At 46.1% G+C, this 22,245-nt stretch overlaps 1 protein-coding gene across 2 annotated transcripts in view; it reads left to right on the top strand.

Moving 5' to 3' along the window:
- ikbkb (inhibitor of nuclear factor kappa B kinase subunit beta) overlaps nucleotides 1-22,245 on the top strand; it is a 28,667-nt gene that overhangs the window by 5,083 nt on the left and 1,339 nt on the right. Inside the window, exons 3-21 of one of the 2 annotated variants that reach the window (XM_064937018.1) lie at nucleotides 2,119-2,213; nucleotides 9,953-10,073; nucleotides 10,217-10,286; nucleotides 11,746-11,834; nucleotides 12,516-12,605; nucleotides 13,063-13,187; nucleotides 13,672-13,779; nucleotides 13,913-14,045; nucleotides 14,175-14,369; nucleotides 14,514-14,628; nucleotides 14,839-14,962; nucleotides 15,136-15,287; nucleotides 17,020-17,081; nucleotides 17,156-17,259; nucleotides 17,409-17,458; nucleotides 20,039-20,138; nucleotides 21,501-21,648; nucleotides 21,741-21,841; nucleotides 22,024-22,123. In XM_064937018.1, the coding sequence (XP_064793090.1) occupies nucleotides 2,119-2,213; nucleotides 9,953-10,073; nucleotides 10,217-10,286; nucleotides 11,746-11,834; nucleotides 12,516-12,605; nucleotides 13,063-13,187; nucleotides 13,672-13,779; nucleotides 13,913-14,045; nucleotides 14,175-14,369; nucleotides 14,514-14,628; nucleotides 14,839-14,962; nucleotides 15,136-15,287; nucleotides 17,020-17,081; nucleotides 17,156-17,259; nucleotides 17,409-17,458; nucleotides 20,039-20,138; nucleotides 21,501-21,648; nucleotides 21,741-21,841; nucleotides 22,024-22,123 (2,082 nt within the window). Of the gene's footprint in view, nucleotides 1-2,118; nucleotides 2,214-3,353; nucleotides 3,456-9,952; nucleotides 10,074-10,216; nucleotides 10,287-11,745; nucleotides 11,835-12,515; nucleotides 12,606-13,062; nucleotides 13,188-13,671; nucleotides 13,780-13,912; nucleotides 14,046-14,174; nucleotides 14,370-14,513; nucleotides 14,629-14,838; nucleotides 14,963-15,135; nucleotides 15,288-17,019; nucleotides 17,082-17,155; nucleotides 17,260-17,408; nucleotides 17,459-20,038; nucleotides 20,139-21,500; nucleotides 21,649-21,740; nucleotides 21,842-22,023; nucleotides 22,124-22,245 lie in introns of those variants that run through there. The other variant, XM_064937019.1, reaches the window with a different exon arrangement.

The raw sequence follows: 22,245 nt of genomic DNA, 5'->3' as shown, positions 1-22,245 counted from the left end.
GCAACATATTCTGTGGACAGATGAAACTACAGTTGAGTTGTTTGGAAGGAACACACAGCACTATGTGTGGAGATAAAAAGGCACAGCACACCAACATCAAAACCTCAACCCAACTGTAAAGTATGGTGGAGGGAGCATCATGGTTTGGAGCTGCTTTGCTGCCTCAGGGCCTGGAGAGCTTGCTATCGTCAATGGAAAAATGAATTCCCAAGTTCATCAAGACATTTTGCAGGAGAATGTTAGGCTATCTGTCCGCCAGTTGAAGCTCAACAATAGTTGGGTGATGCAACAGGACAACGACCCAAAACACAGAAGTAAACCAACAACAGAATGGCTTAAACAGAAGAAAATGTGCCTTCTGGAGTGGCCCAGTCAGTCCTGACCTCAACCCAATTGGGTGGCAGGGTAGCCTAGTGGTTAGAGCGTTGGACTAGCGGCCGAAAGGTTGCAAGTTCAAATCCCCAAGCTGACAAGGTACAAAACTGTCGTTCTGCTCCTGAACAGGCAGTTAACCCACTGTTCCTAGGCCGTCATTGAAAATAAGAATTTGTTCTTAACTGACTTGCCTAGGTAAAAGGTTAAAAAAAAAGATGCTGTGGCATGAGCTCAAGAGAGCAGTTCACACCAGACATCCCAAGAATATTGCTCAACTGAAACAGTTTTGCAAGGAGGAATGGTCCAATATTCCTCCTGACTGTTGTGCAGGTCTGATCCGCAACTACAGAAAACATTTGGTTGAGGTTATTGCTGGATCAACCAGTTATTAAATCCAAGGATTCACATACTTTTCCCACCCTGCTTTGTGAATGTTTACATGGTGTGTTCAATAAAGACATGAAAACGTATAATTGTTTGTGTGTTATTAGTTTAACCTCACTAGGGTACGTGGGACACTAGCATCCCACCTGGCACACATCCAGTGAAATTGCAGAGCGCCAAATTCAAAAACAGAAATACTCATTATGAAAATTTGTAAAACATACAAGTGTTATACATCGGTTTAAAGATGATCTTCTTGTTAATCCAACCACGGTGTCAGATTTCAAAAAGGCTTTACGGCGAAAGAAAACCATGCTATTATCTGAGAACAGCGCCCAGCAGACAAATCATTACAAACAGTTACCAGCCAAGTAGAGGAGTTACACAAGTCAGAAATAGTGATAAAATATATCACTTACCTTTGATGATCTTCATATGGTTGCACTCACAAGACTCCCATTTACTCAATAAATGTTTGTTTTGTTCGATAAAGTCCATGTTTATATCCAAATACCTCAGTTTTGTTTGCGCGTTTTGTTCAGTAATCCACAGGCTCAAACGCAGTCACAACAGGCAGTCGAAAAATTGAAATAGTATCCGTAAAGTTCATAGAAACATGTCAAACGATGTTTATAATCAATCCCCAGGTTGTTTTTAGTCATAATAATCTATAATATTTCAATCGGACAATAATGTTGTCAATATAAAAGGTAAACAAGTAAGGCACGCTGTCGGTCATGCGCATGAAAAAGCTCTGGGACACTGAAGTAAGACCACTCATTCAGAGTGGTCTAACTCCTTAATTTTTCAGAATACAAGACTGAAACAATTTCAAAAGACTGTTGACATCTAGTGGAAGCCATAGGAAGTGAGTCCTAAGTCAATGGATACTATAATGGCATTCGATAGAAAACTACAAACATTTAAAAAAATCCCACTTTCGTCTGCCAAATCAGTTCTGTTATACTCACAGACATTATTTGAACAGTTTTGGAAACTTTAGAGTGTTTTCTATCCAAAGTCTACCTATTATATGCATATCCTAGCTTCTGGGCCTGAGTAGCAGTTAAGCAGACTGTGTTTGTCTACTGTTGTGATCTCGATGAAGATTAGATCAAATTTTATGACCAATTTATGCAGAAATCCAGGTATTTCCAAAGGGTTCACATACTTTTTCTTGACACTGAAATTGATTAATGTGGCTATTATACTTCTGACATGCTTTACGCTGCCTTTTACGCTTTACGTTGTGTCAGGCCTGTCTCTTTCTGTGTACTGTGTGTATATATTGTAACAGCATTGTAATAGTGTTAGCGTGTGTGTGTGTGTGTTTAATCCTACCTGTGGGTTGTTGTGTAGGACACAGAGGAGCAGATAGCCATTAAGCAGTGTCGCCAGGAGCTGAGTGAGAGGAACAGAGAACGCTGGTGTTTGGAGATACAGATCATGAAGAGGTGAGAGACTTTCATGTCTACGAAAATGTTTTCTTATTATTTAGCGATCTTAAGGGACTTGCATGGTGCGAGCAGTATGGCAATGGGTCCACTTAGCTTTATAGTGGGTTTAGGTTTAGCTGTAGACCAATCCATATGGGTCATATCTGCCAACTCAGCAGGGGAAGGGATATGGATGACTATGTAGTACAGTAAGACAGGAGGTTTGGCAGTGTGAATCCAACAAATTAGGTTTATTACCAAATCACCAATTGGGATTACATTACGATAATCCCATTTGAGCCTATTTTACTCACAGCATCACTCAATATTACTCAGCATCACTCATACGCTGCTGCTACTCTGTTTATTATAAATCCTGATTGCCTAGTCACATTTACGCCTACCCACATGTACATGTTGTATTCCCTCAATTACCTCATACCCCGGCACATTGACTCGGTACTGGTACTCCTTGTACGGTGCATTCGGAAAGTATTCAGACCCCTTTAGTTTTTCTACATTTTATTACGTTACAGCCTTATTCTAAAATGGATTCAATAGGTGTTTTACCTCGTCAATCTACACACAATACCCCATAATGACAAAGCAAAAACTGCTTTTTAGACATTTTTGTCAATTTGTTTTGTTGCGACTCTAGGGGCAGTATTTTAATTTTTGGGGCAAGATGCTGGAATATGCATATAATTGACAGCTTTGGATAGAAAACACTCTAACTTTTCCAAAACTGTAAAGATATTGTCTGTGAGTATAACAGAACTGATGTTGCAGGCGAAAGCCTGAGAAAAATCCAATCCGGAAGTGCCCCATATTTTGAAAGCGCTGCGTTCCAATGAGTCCATATTGAGCTGTGAATGTGCTATCAACCAGCTTACGCTTGCTACGTATTCCCCAAGATGTCTACAGCATTGTGACGTAGTTTTACGCATTTATGTTGAAGAATAGCCGTAGGAGGCTACATTGCGTAAGTGGTCACCTGATGGCTCCCAGGGTGACTCTGTAAAATACAGAGGTAGCCATTACTCCAATCGGTCCTACTGAAAAACGAATTGTCCCGACGGATATATTATCGAATAGATATTAGAAAAACACCTTGAGGATTGATTATAAACAACGCTTGCCATGTTTCTGTCGATATTATGGAGCTAATTTAGATAGCCAGATAGCCATTAAGCAGTGTCGCCAGGAGCTGAGTGAGAGGAACAGAGAACGCTGGTGTTTGGAGATACAGATCATGAAGAGGTGAGAGACTTTCATGTCTACGAAAATGTTTTCTTATTATTTAGCGATCTTAAGGGACTTGCATGGTGCGAGCAGTATGGCAATGGGTCCACTTAGCTTTACAGTGGGTTTAGGTTTAGCTGTAGACCAATCCATATGGGTCATATCTGCCAACTCAGCAGGGGAAGGGATATGGATGACTATGTAGTACAGTAAGACAGGAGGTTTGGCAGTGTGAATCCAACAAATTAGGTTTATTACCAAATCACCAATTGGGATTACATTACGATAATCCCATTTGAGCCTATTTTACTCACAGCATCACTCAATATTACTCAGCATCACTCATACGCTGCTGCTACTCTGTTTATTATAAATCCTGATTGCCTAGTCACATTTACGCCTACCCACATGTACATGTTGTATTCCCTCAATTACCTCATACCCCTGCACATTGACTCGGTACTGGTACTCCTTGTACGGTGCATTCGGAAAGTATTCAGACCCCTTTAGTTTTTCTACATTTTATTACGTTACAGCCTTATTCTAAAATGGATTCAATAGTTGTTTTACCTCATCAAGCTACACACAATACCCCATAATGACAAAGCAAAAACTGCTTTTTAGACATTTTTGTCAATTTGTTTTGTTGCGACTCTAGGGGCAGTATTTTAATTTTTGGGGCAAGATGCTAGAATATGCATATAATTGACAGCTTTGGATAGAAAACACTCTAACGTTTCCAAAACTGTAAAGATATTGTCTGTGAGTATAACATAACTGATGTTGCAGGCGAAAGCCTGAGAAAAATCCAATCCGGAAGTGCCCCATATTTTGAAAGCGCTGCGTTCCAATGAGTCCCTATTGAGCTGTGAATGTGCTATCAACCAGCTTACGCTTGCTACGTATTCCCCAAGATGTCTACAGCATTGTGATGTAGTTTTACGCATTTATGTTGAAGAATAGCCGTAGGAGGCTACATTGCGTAAGTGGTCACCTGATGGCTCCCAGGGTGACTCTGTAAAATACAGAGGTAGCCATTACTCCAATCGGTCCTACTGAAAAACGAATTGTCCCGACGGATATATTATCGAATAGATATTAGAAAAACACCTTGAGGATTGATTGTAAACAACGCTTGCCATGTTTCTGTCGATATTATGGAGCTAATTTGGAATATTTTTTGCCATTTTCATGACTGCAATTTCCGGGCGATTTCTCAGCCAAATGTGAAGAACAAACGGAGCTATTTTGCCTAAAAAATAATATTTTGGGAAAAAATTAACTTTGGCTATCTACCTGGGAGTCTCGTGAGTGAAAACATCCGAAGTTCATCAAAGGTAAACGATTTAATTTGATTGCTTTTCTGATTTGTGAAAAGGTTGCCTGCTGCTAGCAAGGCATAATGCTATGCTAGGCTATCGATAAACTTACACAAATGCTTGTCTAACTTTGGCTGTAAAGCATATTTTGAAAATCTGAGATGACAGGGTGATTAACAAAAGGCTAAGCTGTGTCTCAATATATTTCATTTGTGATTTTCATGAATAGGAATATTTTCTAAGGATATTTATGTCCGTTGCGTTATGCTAATTAGTTTCAGGCAATGATTACGCTCCCACATGCGGGATGGGGAGTCAGTAGAGGTTTTAAAAAACAACAACGTAAATATCACATTTATGTAAGTATTGAGATTTACATAAGTCTTTATTCAGTACTTTGTTGAAGGACCTTTGGCAGTGATTAAAGCCTCGAGTCTTCTTGGGTATGACACTACAAGCTTAAGTTGACACACCTATATTTGGGGAGTTTCTCCCATTCTTCTCTGCAGATCCTCTCAAGCTCTGCCAAGTTGGATGTGGAGCGTCGCTGCACAGCTATTTTCAGGTCTCCAGAGATGTTCGATCGGGTTCAAGTCTGGGCTCTGGCTGGGCCACTCAAGGACATTCAGAGACTTGTCCCAAAGCCACTCCTGCATTGTCTTAGCTGTGTGCTTAGGGTCGTTGTCCTGTTGGAAAGTGAACTTTCACCCCAGTTTGAGGCCCTGAGCGCTCTGGAGCATCAAGGATCTCTCAGTACTTTCTCTGTATCTTTCCCTCAATACTGACTAGTCTCCAGTTCATGCCGCTGAAATGGTGCCACCACCATGCTTCACCGTAGGGATGGTGCCAGGTTTCCTTCAGACGTGACGCTTGGCATTCAGGCCAAAGAGTTCACGCTTGGTTTCATCAGACCAGAGAATCTTGTTTCTCATGGTCTGAGAGTCCTATAGGCGCCTTTTGGCAAACTCCAAGCAGGCTGTGATGTGCCTTTTTCTGAGGAGAGGTTTCCGCCTGGCCTCTCTACCATAAAGGCCTAATTGGTGGAGTGCTGCAGAGATGGTTGTCCTTCTGGAAGGTTCTCCCATCTCCACATAGGAACTCTAGAGCTCTGTCAGAGTGACCATCGGGTTCTTGGTCATCATCCTGACCAAGGCCCTTCTCCCCCGATTTCTCAGTTTGGCCGGCACCAATCAAGTTGTAGAAACATCTCAAGGATTATCAATTGAAACAGGATGCACCTGAGCTCAATTTCAAGTCTCATAGCAAAGGGTTTGAATACTTATGTAATAAATGTATTCTTTCTTTCATTTTTGATAAATTTGTCAAAAAAATGTACAACCTGTTTTCACTTTGTCATTATGGGGTATTGTGTGTAGATTGATGATGGAAAACATGTGTTATAGAATAAGGCTGTCAAGTAACAAAATGTAGAAAGAGTCAAGGGGTCTGAGTACTTTCCAAATGCGCTGTATATAGCCTCATTATTGTGTTACTAACTCCTTTTTTATTTACAAAATATTTGTCTTACTTTTTAACTCTGCATTATTGGGAATGGGTTCTTGTATTTGGCACATTTTATTTGATTTCTTTGTAAGGAACATTCAGGGAGATTTGCATTTTTCACAATGCCTATTTGCTTTGTTCTCTCTGCTATTAACGTCCTTGTCACGCCCTGACCTTAGAGATCATTTTAATTCTCTATTTGGTTAGGTCAGGGTGTGACTAGGGTGGGCAATCTATGTTTTCTATTTCTTTGTTGGCCGGGTATGGTTCCCAATCAGAGGCAGCTGTCTATCGTTGTCTCTGATTGGGGATCATACTTAGGCAGCCTTTTTCCACCTGTAGTTTGTGGGATCTTGCTTTTGGTACTGTGCTGTTTAGCCCTACTAGACGTTACGTTTTGTTTTGTATTTGTTGTTTTTTCGGTGTTCATTTAATAAATAAAAATGTAAACCTACCACACTGCACCTTGGTCCGATCCTTCCATTGACGAACGTAACAGAAGATCCCACCACAAACGGACCAAGCAGCGTGGCCAGGAGGAGCAGACATCCTGGACATGGGAGGATATCCTGGACGGTAAGGGATCCTGGACGTGGGAGGACGACATCGGGGTTCGCGGCCACCACGGAAACCCAAGAGGCAGCTCCAAAAAAAGAAATTGGGGGCGGGGGCACCAGGGGTGGTTGGCGGAGCCAGGGTTAGAACCAGAGCCAACTCCCCGTGCTCACCGTGTGGAGCGTGATACCGGGCAGGCACCATGTTTTGCGGTGATGCGCACTGTGTCTCCAGTACGCACTTGCCGTGCGAAAGTGGGAATCTGTCCAGGATAGGTGGTGCCGGCTCAGCGCGCCTGGTCTCCAGTGCGCCTCCACAGCCCAGTATATCCTGCGCCGGCCATACGGACCGTGTCTCCAGTGCGCCTTCACAGCCCAGTGCGTCCTGTGCCAGCTCCCTGCACTTGCCATGCGAAGGTGGTCCTTTTTCCAGGACGCGTTGTGCCAGCTCTAAGCCTCCAGTGATGATCCATGGCCGAAGCCTCTAGTGATGATCCATGGCCCGGAGCCTCCAGTGGTGATCCATGGCCTGGAGCCTCCAGTGATGATCCATGGCACGGAGCCTCTAGTGATGATCCATGGCACGGAGCCTCCAGTGATGATCCATGGCACGGAGCCTCCAGTGATGATCCATGGCCCGGAGCCTCCAGTGATGATCCATGGCACGGAGCCTCCAGTGATGATCCATGGCCCGGAGCCTCCAGTGATGATCCATGGCCCGGAGCCTCCAGTGATGATCCATGGCCCGGAGCCTCCAGTGATGATCCATGGCCCGGAGCCTCCAGTGACGGTCGGCGGTCTAGAGCCTCCAGCAACAGTCTGCGGTCCAGAGTGTCATGCGACGGTTCCCGGTCCGGAGCCTCATGCGACGGTTCCCGGTCCGGAGCCTCCAGCGACGGTTCCCGGCCTGGAGCCTCCAGCGACGGTTTCCAGTCCGGAGCCTTCTGCGACGGTTCCCAGTCCGGAGCCTTCTGCGGGGGTTCCCAGTCCGGAGCCTTCTGCGGGGGTTCCCAGTCCGGAGTCTTCTGCGGGGGTTCCCAGTCCGGAGCCTTCTGCGACGGTTCCCGGTCCGGAGCCTTCTGCGACGGTTCCCGGTCCGGAGCCTTCTGCGACGGTTCCTGGTCCGGAGCCTTCTGCGACGGTTCCCAGTCCGGAGCCTTCTGCGACGGTTCCCAGTCCGGAGCCTTCTGCGACGGTTCCCAGTCCGGAGCCTTCTGCGGGGGTTCCCAGTCCGGAGCCTCCAGCGGGGGTTCCCAGTCCGGAGCCTTCTGCGACGATCTACGGTCCGGAGTCCCCGACAACGATCTACAGTCCGGAGTCCCCGGCGATGATCCACGGTTCGGAGCTTCCCCCGACGATCCCCGCACCAGAGGCGCCATCGAAGTTGGCGGAGCCACGAGCAGAGCGGGGTCTGCGTCCCGCACCGGAGCCGCCACTGAGGGTAGATGTCTACCCGGGAACCTCCCCTTTATTCGGTGTTCATTTAATAAATTAAAATGTACGCCTACCACGCTGCACCTTGGTCCAATCCTTCCATCGACGAACGTAACAATCCTGCCGCAACTTCCCTTCTGTTGTAGAGACAGGCCACATAAGATGTCACGGGCACATTCCATGACACTGACACTTGTTATGTCTCTGGGTTCTGTGTTGGTCATATGGCATAGGATAGGTAGTGTTCCACCAACTCAGCTTTGCTGTGATGCCAGTGGTACTCCTGTTGGTGAGTGGCACTGTGTGTGGGGGTGTGACGATTATGTCTTGGTGTCAGATGGGGTGTGAAGGGGGGGGATAATTCTTGGTGTCAAGTTGGGTGTGGTTGTGGAGAGGTAATTTGTAAGTGTGTGTACTTTAGTATGTATGTGTGAGAGAGAATGGGTGTGAGGACTTCTTGTTATCAGGTCATGCTTTAACGAGTGTGTTGTTGTCAGACAGACATGGTCTCAAACACAACCCCCTCTTGCACCCACGCACTGCTAAGCCACACACACACACCGTCCTAGCTTTGCCCATGCAGAGTTTAAACCCAGGTTGCCAAGAATCGTATCAATGTAATAACATCAGATTTTCAGCCAAGGTCAACTGAAGCCCTTAGATGTTGAGTCAAAGTCTGCCGTGTGTGTGTGTGTGTGTGTGTGTGTGTGTGTGTGTGTGTGTGTGTGTGTGTGTGTGTGTGTGTGTGTGTGTGTGTGTGTGTGTGTGTGTGTGTGCGCGCGCGCGCGCGCAGTCCAGGCATGAAAGCCTTTGATAGAGTCATACTTTTACAGAAAGCTTATAACGCCTCACACACACCCCACTATATCATACATTTACAGACACCCCTTAACTGCACACCCTGCCCAGCGGAGGCCAGTTAACCTTACAGAAGTCACTAGGGAGAAGAGGGAGAGACTTTCCATATCCAGTCATACCTTTTTCACTATACTGCCTCTCCGTTTCCAGTGTTGATGGGTTGTTATGGTATTCTGATCATGTTTGGTTTAGCAATCAGTTACTTCTCAGACTGCCATTATGTGACTAAAACACAATGACTGTACATACATTGTCTGCTGACCGATGTTGACCACATGACTATTTGTTATCCTAATGATTACCATCATCAGTATCACCTAACCACTTGGTACAGTAATATAGTAAACAATTATAAAGTGTTATTTTTCCTAATGTTCCATTGTTATTGTTTTGCCTGTAGAATCTGGAACCAATTACGTTTTTAGTTTAATTTGTTTTCACTGGTTTTTATTGGACGGTTTTAGGACAGTTCAGCCTGCGACAATCAGAAACACATTTATACATTCTACAGTGATGCAACAGTACATAACTGTCTCTCTCCCCCCCTCTACCTTCCTCTTTTTCATAGCAATTCTTCACTGTTCTCCATCCCTTCTCTCTCTCTCTCTCTCTCTGTCTCTCTCTCTCTGTCTCTCTCTCTCTCTCTCTCTCTCTCTCTCTCTCTCTCTCTCTCTCTCTCTCTCTCTCTCTCTCTCTCTCTCTCTCTCTCTCTCTCTCTCTCTCTCTCTCTCTCTCTCTCTCTCTGTCTCTCTCTGTCTCTGTCTCTCTCTCTCTGTCTCTCTCTCTGTCTCTCTCTCTGTCTCTCTCTCTCTTTCTGTCTCTCTCTCACACTCTCTCTCTCTCTCAGACTGGACCATGTGAATGTGGTAGCAGCGAGGGAGGTTCCTGAAGGGCTGCAGTCCTCCTTACGCATCAATGATCTACCTCTACTGGCCATGGAGTACTGTCAGGGAGGTGACCTGAGGAAGGTGTGTTTTACACACACACACACACACACACACACACACACACACACACACACACACACACACACACACACACACACACACACAGAGAGAGCCTTATGCTGATCATGTTTCTCCTGTGTCTGTGTGTGTGTGTGTCTCTCCAGTATCTGAACCTGTTGGAGAACTGCTGTGGAATGAGGGAGGGTTCCATCCTTATTCTGCTACGGGACATATGTGAGTAATAGCTCTAAGGCATTGCATTTACACACTGATTTTGACTAATTCTCACAGTGTCAGACATTGTGTAGCATGGTGTCTGTGTCATATTCCAGCAGTTTGGCCATGTTCCACATTCCTGATGGTGACATCACAGAGCCACTTCCTGTGAGGCGGCAGTTAATGTGTGATAAACTTCCTGTTGGATGGAGTAAATGTGCGGGGACTTTGTGTGTCACACACCTGTCTGTCTGACCTTTAGAGTGACATCATCAACGTCCCTAACCACAGGCCAGTCACCATTGACAGTACTCACACATAGTGTGATGGTTTGATTCCTGCACAGGCCACATGTACTGAATATATGTTTTTACTGTGAGCCTCCGGTTTTGGATAATAGTGTCTTCTAAATGATATTGATGATGATTGATGATATTACATAGTGAAGACAAGCCAGGACGTCCAGTGAACCCAGAAACATTTGTTTTTATTGTTCTTTATAATCATGGAGTAGAGGTCTTTTTAGATGCTCCACGGTTGCTGAACTTTAACTGCTGACATGTTTCAGATGAGTTTTGTTTTGATACTTTGACACAGTGTTTTCCATCACTCTGTATACCTTTTACATTCAGCCTTACTCAAGAGTACATTGACAGATTTTTCACTGGCTTGACATGACCAGACTTGACCATACTAAATATAAAGCTGAACGTCATAAGCTAACTTCAAACTTCCTGATATTCATGGGCACACATCGTCACACTCACACCAAATAAATCATCTTCTACATGCACGCAGATATGAGAGCGCAGGACCGTGTACAGACTTCTACACTTGAACACACTCACAGGAGGAAACACACATCAATGAACAAACACACACACGCTCAGGAATGCATATATAAATCCATACATCTCACATCTATGAGATCAGGCACAGACAGACAGGTGAAAACACTTGAAATACAGACATGCAAAACATATACTCAAGTAGTAATACGCACACAAATCATTCCTCTTCCTGTTGAACTTTGGTGGGAACTTCCTACTGATGAGGGTTTTACAATGTAGCACCCACTGGGCCCTGACACACACACACATACAGGGGCACTGGGGTTACGGTATCCACATCATTTAACACTCGTAGCCAACTCCCATTGACAGACAGACAGACAGACAGACAGACAGACAGACACACACACACACACACACACACACACACACACACGCGTCAGGCTGCTTTTCGATGCCCTATTAGCAGTGTAATGTAATGCCAAATGATTCACCCCCTAAATGGTGCTGGCGCTCTCCTCCGGTTAGTCTGTATGGACAAGAGAAAGTAGGAAAGAACCCCAGGATCCTATTTGATTACATGTTTGATTAAAATACCAGGATCCTGTTTGGTTACACTGGGTTGTGACTGGATAGCTTGGCTTTGTTTATTCTCTCTCTCTCTCCCCCATCTCTCTGTCTCCTAGCCTCTGCTCTGACCTACCTTCATAAGAAGAGGATCATCCACAGAGATCTGAAGCCAGAGAACATCGTCCTCCAGCAGGGAGAGAAGAGAGTGAGTCTCCCTGTGTGATTTTAGAAACTGAACTCTTTGCAGTCACTCCCAGACAAATACCTAGGATTTGGCTCAATAGGCTAACTTGATCTTGAGTCGCACAGACAATATGGGTTCATTACCTGCGTAATCACAGAACCACAAACCACTGCAAACCCCAAAGCCGACAGACACCACATCTCTGGAATAGATCTTACCTTGCATAATATGTCATCATCTAGTTAATGAGGCAGAATATACCATCCGTCAGTAAACTCCTCAATATGTTTGCATGGACACAAAAAGTTCAATAACTAAAGGCCAGACATACTAAAACATGTTGTTTATTCCCTTGTATTATTTCATAGCATGAAGGGTACGGCACAAAACACATTCATTTCTTTCCGGGTTAAATTGACCGTAAAATGTTTTTCATCGTGAAATGTTTCACACACAATAGCAATACTAAACACCCTCCTGGTGAAGGTGAGTGTTTGGAGTTCAGGGCTTGCCGTACAACTATTATATGAAACAGTTTTAAAAGGCCATAGAGCACCAAAGTAGTTATTTGATATTTATTAGTTAATTATATGTTATGTAGTTACTGTTTTACCGTGTCATTTCTTAGTTAATACTAGGAATGTGTCATACATCATGAAGTTAAGCTTAACCGTTGACACTGTCATCTCTTCGTCTCTGTAGTTGATCCATAAGATCATAGATCTGGGCTACGCCAAGGAACTGGACCAGAACAGTCTGTGTACCTCATTCGTTGGAACACTGCAATACCTGGTGTGTGGCGCTACTGTGGCTAACACTTCTTCTATTTGTTCTATTTCTACATATCTGTGGTAGAATCAGAATAACTTTTATTTGCCAACACATTTACTAGGAGTTCTCACTTCCCCTCTCTTTTATTTTAGCTCTCATAGATTCCTCTTTTTCATAGCAATTCTTCACTGTTCTCCATCCCTTCTCCCACTCTTTCCTCTCTCTCTCTCTCTCTCTCTCTCTCTCTCTCTCTGTCTTTCTCTCTATCTGTCTCTGTCTGTCTGTCTCTCTCTATCTGTCTCTCTGTCTCTCTCTCTGTCTGTCTGTCTGTCTGTCTGTCTGTCTGTCTGTCTGTCTGTCTCTCTCTGTCTCTCTCTCTGTCTCTCTCTCTCTCTGTCTCTCTCTCTCGCTGTCTCTGTCTCTCTCTCTGTCTCTCTCTGTCTCTCTCTCTCTCTGTCTCTCTCTCTCTCTCTCTCAGGCTCCAGAGCTCTTGGAGAGACAGAAGTATACAGTAACTGTGGATTATTGGAGCTTTGGTACATTGGTGTTTGAGTGCATCACTGGGTTCCGGCCTTTTCTGCCAACCTGGCAACCCGTGCCCTGGTACTGCCACACACAAACGAACACACACTCACTACACACACACACACACACACCCTCCAGCTAAATTGTCTTTTCCCCTGTTAGATACACAGACCCATTGTTGCTTTATCCTGCTGTGTTTAACCTTGAGCTACAATAATAAACACGTTGAATGTTATTCCTAAAGGGTGGGATGTTTGGTTATAATAGATCCCACTCCACACTCAAAATGATTATATTTCAACACACTATCAAAGACCTACATAATGAGGGGAAATGTGTGTGTACTGCCCTTGTGGGCCTCTGAGGCCAGCGTTGACAAGTCTGGCATGGTCAAGCTTGCATTCCCTATGTATGTGCATGTGTGTGAGTGCGTGTGTGTTTGTCTGTGTGCAAGAATGCGAATGTTATTGTTAGCAATCTAAGCAATTGAAATAAAAAAATACTAATGATCTGTTCTCCTCCCCATCATCTCTCTTTCTCTCTGTCTCATTCCCTCTCTCAGGCATAGTAAGTTGAAGTTGAAGCAGGATCATGACATTGTGGTTTATGAGGACCTGACAGGGGAGGTGCGCTTCTCTAAACACCTTCCCCAGCCCAACAACCTCAACACGTGAGTCACTACACCGCCACCTGGGGGCCATTTAAACTCACCTATAAAGTACCTTCAATTTATTAAGACGTAAGATAAGTAATTTGATCATTTGGGTGAATTATTCCTCATTGCGTGTGTGTGTGTGTTGTAGTCTGTTGTTGGGCCGTCTAGAGAGCTGGCTGCAGCTGATGCTGAGGTGGTCTCCCCAGGAGAGAGGCAAGGCAGACCCCCAGACCACTTCCTCAGACTGCTTCTCTCAGCTAGAGACTATACTGGAGCTGAAGGTACACTACACACACACTTTCTCTCTCTTTAATTCAATACAAATCTCTCTCACAGGATCCTTGTTTGGCTAGACACTGGGTTGTAATGGAAGGATTGTGTTTATTTTCTCTCTCTCTCTCTCTCGCTAGCTGGTTCACGTATTGAACATGGTGTCTGCTAAGATCTTCACCTACTCCGTCTCAGCCAATGAGAGCGTGGCTGATCTGCAGCAGCGAATCGGGTCTGACACCAACATCCCTCCAGCCAATCAAGAGCTACTGTTGGAGGCGGGACTAGCCCTGGAGCCACAGGGAGAGGCGGGGCAGTGTGCCATCGACTACACTGTAATCTATCTGATGTTTATACATAATCTATAATCCAATCAAAATGTCTTTCATATAGCATGTCGGACAGAGCAGTCAAGATATTGCAGGTGTAAAGGCTAATAAGAAGTCTTCACGTATCTTTACTATCTCTCTGTCTCTCAGGAGATCGACGGGAGGAGGACAGACCTTCCTCTGGTGTTCCTGTTTGACCGTTCCTCCTGCACCTACGAGCCCCAGTTCACCCCCCGCACAATGCCAGAGAACATACGCTTTGTCCGTGAGTATACCCGCACACTAATGCTAAGACAAGTGAAAAATATCAATGAATAGTGGTCATCTCTGACAACCGTCTCAACTTTTTACACATGAATATGTGAGGATTCTGTTATACACTGGAACTTTCTCTTTATCTTTCTCTCTTTCCATCTCTCTCTCTCTCACTTTCCATCTCTCTCTTTCTCTCTTTCTTTTTCTCTCTCCCACTCAGAGACGGATCCTAAGCACGTGTTGTCTTACAGTCCTCTGAGAAGGACCTGGGGCCAGGCCTGGGACACCATCCGCACCCTGAAGGAGGACTGGCAGAGGTTACAGCAGGGACAGAAAGCTGCTCTGTAAGATTCAAAAACACACTTATTCTATCAGGGGAGTCAAATGTTTTGTCCAGTTCAATGAAAGTCATGGAATAGTCCCAAAACTCTCTCTCTCATTCTACCTTTCTTTCTTTCTCTCTCTCTCCCTCTCCCTCTCCCTCTCCCTCTCCCTCTCTCTCCCCTCTCTCTCTCAGCATGAGTTTGCTGAGACACAACAGCTCCCTGTCGAAGCAAAAGAATGAGATGGTATCTATGAACCAGAGGCTGACGGCCAAACTAGACTTCTTCTCTACCAGCCTGCACATAGACATGGACAAATACCAGGAGCAGAGAGCTACAGGGATAGGTATGCTACTGGATACATAGGTACTGTACTGTACAGGGGTCACAACTGGAATATATCAGGACTAGACAACAGTCATAGCATGGAAAGGTTGGCTGTATATTGACTTTACACTAAGTGTACAAAATATTAGGAACACCTGTTATTTCCATGACATAGACTGACCAGGTGAATCCAGGTGAAAGTTGTGATGAAGGGGAGGAGACAGGTTAACATTTTACTGCTCTGGGCTAAATCAGGGTCACACAGATTGATTCTTTGTAGTCTTAATAAAATCTACTATGAAACAAACGTATACACCTCACACACATGGTTATGGGCTTTAAAAAAGAAGACACCTGTACCATGTCAGATATAGAGTTGAAATGTATTACATTTTGAGTTTGCATCCCAATATTACACTTTATATACACTACCGTTCAAAAGTTTGGGGTCACTTAGATATCCTTGTTTTTGAAAGAAAAGCACATTTTTTGTCCATTAAAAAAACATCAAATTAATTAGAAATACAGTATAGACATTGTTAATGTTGTAAATAACTATTGTAGCTGGAAACGGCTGAATTTGTAATGGAATATCTACATAGGCGTATAGAGGCAACCATCACTCCTGTGTTCCAAAGGCATGTTGTGTTAGCTAATCCAAGTTTATCATTTTAAAAGGCTAATTGATCATTAGAAAAAAAAAATTGCAATTACCTTAGCATAGCTGAAAACTGTTGTCCTGATTAAAGAAGCAATAACTCTGGCCTTCTTTAGACTAGTTGAGTAAAGAGCATCAGCATTTGTGGGTTCAATTACAGGTTCAAAATGGCCAGAAACAAAGACCTTTCTTCTGAAACTCATCAGTCTATTCTTGTTCTGAGAAATGAAGGCTCTTCCATGCCAGTAATTGCCAAGAAACTGAAGATCTCGTACAACGCTGTGTACTACTCCCTTCACAAAACAGCACAAACTGGCTCTAACCAGAATAGAAAGAGGAGTGGGAGGCCCCAGTACACAACTGAGCAAGAGGACAAGTACATTAGAGTGTCTAGTTTGAGAAACAGACACCTCACAAGTCCTCAACTGGCAGCTTCATTAAATAGTACCCGCAAAACACCAGTCTCAACGTCTACAGGGAAGAGGCAACTCCAGGATGCTGGGCTTCTAACATAATTGCAAAATGGTTTTCTAATGATCAATTAGCCTTTTAAAATGGTAAACTTGGATTAGGTAACACAACGTGCCATTGGAACACAGGGGTGATGGTTGCTGATAATATACATATGTAGATATTCCATTCAAAATCCGCCGTTTCCATCTACAATAGTAATTTACAACATTAACAATGTCTACACTGTATTTCTGTTATTTTAATGGACAAAAAATGTGCTTTTCTTTCAAAAACAAGGACATTTCTAAGTGACCCCAAACTTTTGAACGGTAGTGTGCATCACAGAAGACTGAAGTATAACATAATGCTTTTGGTCATTGACTGCAGTAAAGGGCTATAGGATTTTTAATTTTTGAGACAATTTTGACATAGATTGTGTATGTGTGCCAAAATAGGCCAGCATCCCTATGGAACGCTTTCGACACGTTGTAGAGTCCATGCCCTGACGAATTGATGCTGTTCTGAGGGCAACAGGGGGTGCAACTCAATATGAGGAAGGTGTTCCTAATGTTTCATACACTCAGTGTATATTCCACACTATAGTACTAGACTAGTGTAATGAAAGGTGTTCTGTCTCTAGCCTCTGAAAAGCTGCTGGGTGTGTGGAGGGAGATGGAGCAGACTGCAGTCAGCTGTGGCCAGGTAAGTGTGCGTGCCTGCCTTCCTACTTGTGTGTTTGTGTTTTGTGTGTATGTGTGTAAATGTGTTTGTTGCAGGCAGAGAGGGTGACAGAGCTGGACGAGGAGATGATGCTCCTCCAGACAGACATCGTGGACCTCCAGAGACAACCGTGGAGGAGTGGAGAGGCCCTGGACACACTGTAAGAGAGACAGAAACATCTCAATAGACCAGTCTTTAATCCAGAACAAGATCTAGAAATGCATCTATCCAGTTTCCCCCTAGCAGCTGATGCCTGGCCGTTAGTGAGATAAAACATGAACTGCTCCCTCTCTCCTCTTTCGGCCACAGTGAGGGGAAGGCCATGGAGTTGTTCCGTAAGCTGAAAGAGAAACCTAGAGGTTGGTTTACCACTTCTCCATTCATCACCATTTGCCATCACAGTATAGACTTCTGCTGTCTACTTATGAATCTGAGAACATGTCATTATAGACTGGAAAACTTCGCTCCCTTCTCCTGCTCTCTCTCCTTCCCCTCTCCCTCCCCCCGTCTGTCTCTGTTTCTATCTCCGCCCTTTCTCTCCCCTCTCACACCCCCGTCTGTCTCTGTTTCTATCTCCTCTCTCTCTCTCCCTTCTCCTTCCCCCCGTCTGTCTCTGTTTCTATCTCCTCTCTCTCTCTTCCCTTTCCTTCCCCGTCTGTCTCTGTTTCTATCTCCGCCCTTTCTCTCCCCTCTCCTTCCCCCCGTCTGTCTCTGTTTCTATCTCTGCCCTCTCTCTCTCTCTCCTTCCCCCCTTCTGTCTCTGTTTCTATCTCCTCTCTCTCTCTCTCTCCCCTCTCCTCCCCCCCTTCTGTCTCTGTTTCTATCTCTGCCCACTCTCTCTCTCTCTCTCCCCTCTCCCTCCCCCCGTCTGTCTCTGTTTCTATCTCCTCTCTCTCTCTCCCCTCTACTTCCCCCCTTCTGTCTCTGTTTCTATCTCTGCCCTCTCTCTCTCTCTCCCATCTCCCTCCCCTGTCTGTCTCTGTTTCTATCTCCTCTCTCTCTCTTCCCTTTCCTTCCCCCTGTCTGTATCTGTTTCTATCTCCTCTCTCTCTCCCCTCTCATTCCCCCCTTCTGTCTCTGTTTCTATCTCTGCCCACTCTCTCTCTCTCTCTCTCTCTCTCTCCCCCGTCTGTCTCTGTTTCTATCTCCTCTCTCTCTCTCTTCCCTTTCCTTCCCCGTCTGTCTCTGTTTCTATCTCCTCTCTTTCTCTCCCCTCTCCCTCCCCCCGTCTGTCTCTGTTTCTATCTCCTCTCTCTCTCTCCCCTCTCCTTCCCCTGTCTGTCAATGTTTCCATCTCCTCTCTCTCTCTCTCCCTTCTCCTTCCCCCCGTCTGTCTCTGTTTCTATCTCCTCTCTCTCTCTCTCTCTCTTCCCTTTCCTTCCCCGTCTGTCTCTGTTTCTATCTCCGCCCTTTCTCTCCCCTCTCCCTCCCCCGTCTGTCTCTGTTTCTATCTCCTCTCTTTCTCTCCCCTCTCCCTCCCCCGTCTGTCTCTGTTTCTATCTCCTCTCTCTCTCTCTCTCTCCCCCTCTCCTTCCCCCCCTTCTGTCTCTGTTTCTCTCTCTCTCTCTCTCTCTGTCTCTGTCTCCCCTCTCCTTCCCCCCATCTGTCTCTGTTTCTATCTCTCTCTCCCCTCTCCTTCCCCCCCCCGTTCTGTCTCTGTTTCTATCTCTGCCCTCTCTCTCTCCCCCTTTCCTTCCCCCTTCTGTCTCTGTTTCTATCTCTGCCCTCTCTCTCTCTCCCCTCCTTCCCCCTTCTGTCTCTGTTTCTATCTCCTCTCTATCTCTCTCTCCCCTCTCCTTCCCCCCTTCTGTCTCTGTTTCTATCTCTGCCCTCTCTCTCTCTCCCCTTTCCTTCCCCCCTTCTGTCTCTGTTTCTATCTCTGCCCTCTCTCTCTCTCCCCTCTCCTTCCCCCCTTCTGTCTCTGTTTCTATCTCCTCTCTATCTCTCTCTCCCCTCTCCTTTCCCCCTTCTGTCTCTGTTTCTATCTCCTCTCTCTCTCCCCTCTCCCTCCCCCGTCTGTCTCTGTTTCTATCTCCTCTCTCTCTCCCCTCTCCTTCCCCCCTTCTGTCTCTGTTTCTATCTCTGCCCTCTCTCTCCCCTCTCCCTCCCCTGTCTGTCTGTGTTTCTATCTCCTCTCTCTCTCTTCCCTTTCCTTCCCCTGTCTGTCTCTGTTTCTCCTAACTCTCTCTCCCCTCTCCTTCCCACCTTCTGTCTCTGTTTCTATCTCTGCCCACTCTCTCTCTCTCCCCTCTCCTTCCCCCTGTCTGTCTCTGTTTCTATCTCCTCTCTCTCTCTCTCTCTCTCTTCTCTCCCCTCTCCTTCCCCCCTTCTGTCTCTGTTTCTATCTCTGCCCACTCTCTCTCTCTCTCTCCCCTCTCCCTCCCCCCGTCTGTCTCTGTTTCTATCTCCTCTCTCTCTCCCCTCTCCTTCCCCCCTTCTGTCTCTGTTTCTATCTCTGCCCTCTCTCTCTCTATCTCTCTCCCCTCTCCCCCTTCTGTCTCTGTTTCTATCTCTGCCCTCTCTCTCTCTCCCCTCTCCTTCCCCCTTCTGTCTCTGTTTCTATCTCTGCCCTCTCCTTCCCCCGTCTGTCTGTTTCTATCCCCTCTCTCTCTCTCTCTCTCCCCCCTCTCCCTCTCTCCCCTCTCCTTCCCCCTTCTGTCTCTGTTTCTATCTCTGCCCTCTCTCTCTCTCCCCTCTCCCTCCCCCTTCTGTCTCTGTTTCTATCTCTGCCCTCTCCTTCCCCCGTCTGTCTGTTTCTATCCCCTCTCTCTCTCCCCTCTCCCTCTCTCCCCTCTCCTTCCCCTGTCTGTCTCTGTTACTATCTCCTCTCTCTCCCCTCTCCTTCCCCCCGTCTCTCTCTCTCTCTCTCTCTCCCCTCCCCCCCGTCTGTCTCTGTTTCTATCTCCTCTCTCTCTCTTCCCTCCCCTCCCTCTCTCCAGACCAGAGGTGTGGGGGGGACAGTCAAGAGGTAGTACGTCTGGTGGTCCAGGCAGTCCAGTTCTACGAGAGGAAACTCAAAGACTTCTACACACACCTCAGGTGTCCATGCACACACACACACTAGTTTACACACACCTCAGGTGTCCATGCACACACACACACACTAGTCTACACACACCTCAGGTGTCCATGCACACACACACACTAGTCTACACACACCTCAGGTGTCCATGCACACACACACACACTAGTCTACACACACCTCAGGTGTCCATGCACACACACACACACTAGTCTACACACACCTCAGGTGTCCATGCACACACACACACACACTAGTCTACACACACCTCAGGTGTCCATGCACACACACACACATTACTCTACACACACCTCAGGTGTCCATGCACACACACACACACTAGTCTACACACACCTCAGGTGTCCATGTACACACACACATTAGTCTACACACACCTCAGGTGTCCATGCACACACACACACACACACACACACACACTAGTCTACACACACCTCAGGTGTCCATGCACACACACACACTAGTCTACACACACTAGTCTACACACACCTCAGGTGTCCAGGCACACACACACACACATTAGTCTACACACACCTCAGGTGTCCATGCACACACACACACACTAGTCTACACACACCTCAGGTGTCCATGCACACACACACACTAGTCTACACACACCTCAGGTGTCCATGCACACACACACACACACTAGTCTACACACACCTCAGGTGTCCATGCACACACACACATTAGTCTACACACACCTCAGGTGTCCATGCACACACACACACACGAGTCTACACACACTTCAGGTGTCCATGCACACACACACACTAGTCTACACACACCTCAGGTGTCCATGCACACACACACACTAGTCTACACACACCTCAGGTGTCCATGCACACACACACACTAGTCTACACACACCTCAGGTGTCCAGGCTCACACACACACACACTAGTCTACACACACCTCAGGTGTCCATACACACACACACATTAGTCTACACACACCTCAGGTGTCCATGCACACACACACACTAGTCTACACACACCTCAGGTGTCCATACACACACACACATTCGTCTACACACACCTCAGGTGTCCAGGCACACACTAGTCTACACACACCTCAGGTGTCCATGCACACACACACACTAGTCTACATACACCTCAGGTGTCCAGGCTCACACACACACACTAGTCTACACACACCTCAGGTGTCCATGCATACACACACACTAGTCTACATACACCTCAGGTGTCCAGGCTCACACACACACACTAGTCTACACACACCTCAGGTGTCCATGCATACACACACACTAGTCAACACACACCTCAGGTGCCGTTCCATATACACACATTTGCGTTTTCACTCTCCCTGCAGTACGACAAGTGTGTGTGTTTGTGTTGCAGTAAGACGGTGGTGTGTCGTCAGCGTGTAATGGAGCTGCTACCCCGTGTAGAGGGCGTGGTACAGAGAATGGCTGAGAGTGAACAGGTCCTGATGAATCTACAGGAGAGACGGCAGAGGGAACTATGGAACCTGCTGAAAGTAGCCTGTGTAAGTGCACACACAAATGCATACAGAAACACGGACACACACACACACACACACACACTCCTGATCAGTGTGTATCCTTGGTTGTTATTCAGAGTAAGGTGCGCAGCCCGGTGAGTGGGAGTCCTGTGGATGGGGGGCGCTCTTCCTCCTCTGTTCCCCCTCTACTGACCCCCAGACCCAGCCTACAGCAGCTGTGAGTACACCCACACACTCACACACCTCCTTCAGGTGGACAGACAGACACACAGGCAGACAGACAGACGGACGGATGGATGTGTTTATGATGGTGTGCTCTTCTCTGTAGTGAGTTGGTGTTTTGTGTGTTAATAATGTGTGTATTTGAAGTGTGTGTGAGACTGCTTGCATGTGTTTCAGGGATGAGTCTCTGTTGGTGATCGAGGAGAGCAGGACGTTTGAGAGTCGACTACAGAGTCTGATACAGGAGACCATCCAGGAGTCTGAAAGCGATATGCAGGTACACACACACACACACACACACACACACACACACACACACACACACACACACACACACACACACACACACACACACACACACACACACACACACACACACACACACACACACACACACAC

The sequence above is a fragment of the Oncorhynchus masou genome, chromosome 25 (assembly GCF_036934945.1).
Source record: "Oncorhynchus masou masou isolate Uvic2021 chromosome 25, UVic_Omas_1.1, whole genome shotgun sequence".
In the NCBI taxonomy this organism is placed as follows: Eukaryota; Metazoa; Chordata; class Actinopteri; order Salmoniformes; family Salmonidae; genus Oncorhynchus; species Oncorhynchus masou.
This window is presented reverse-complemented; position numbering and strand designations above follow the sequence as displayed.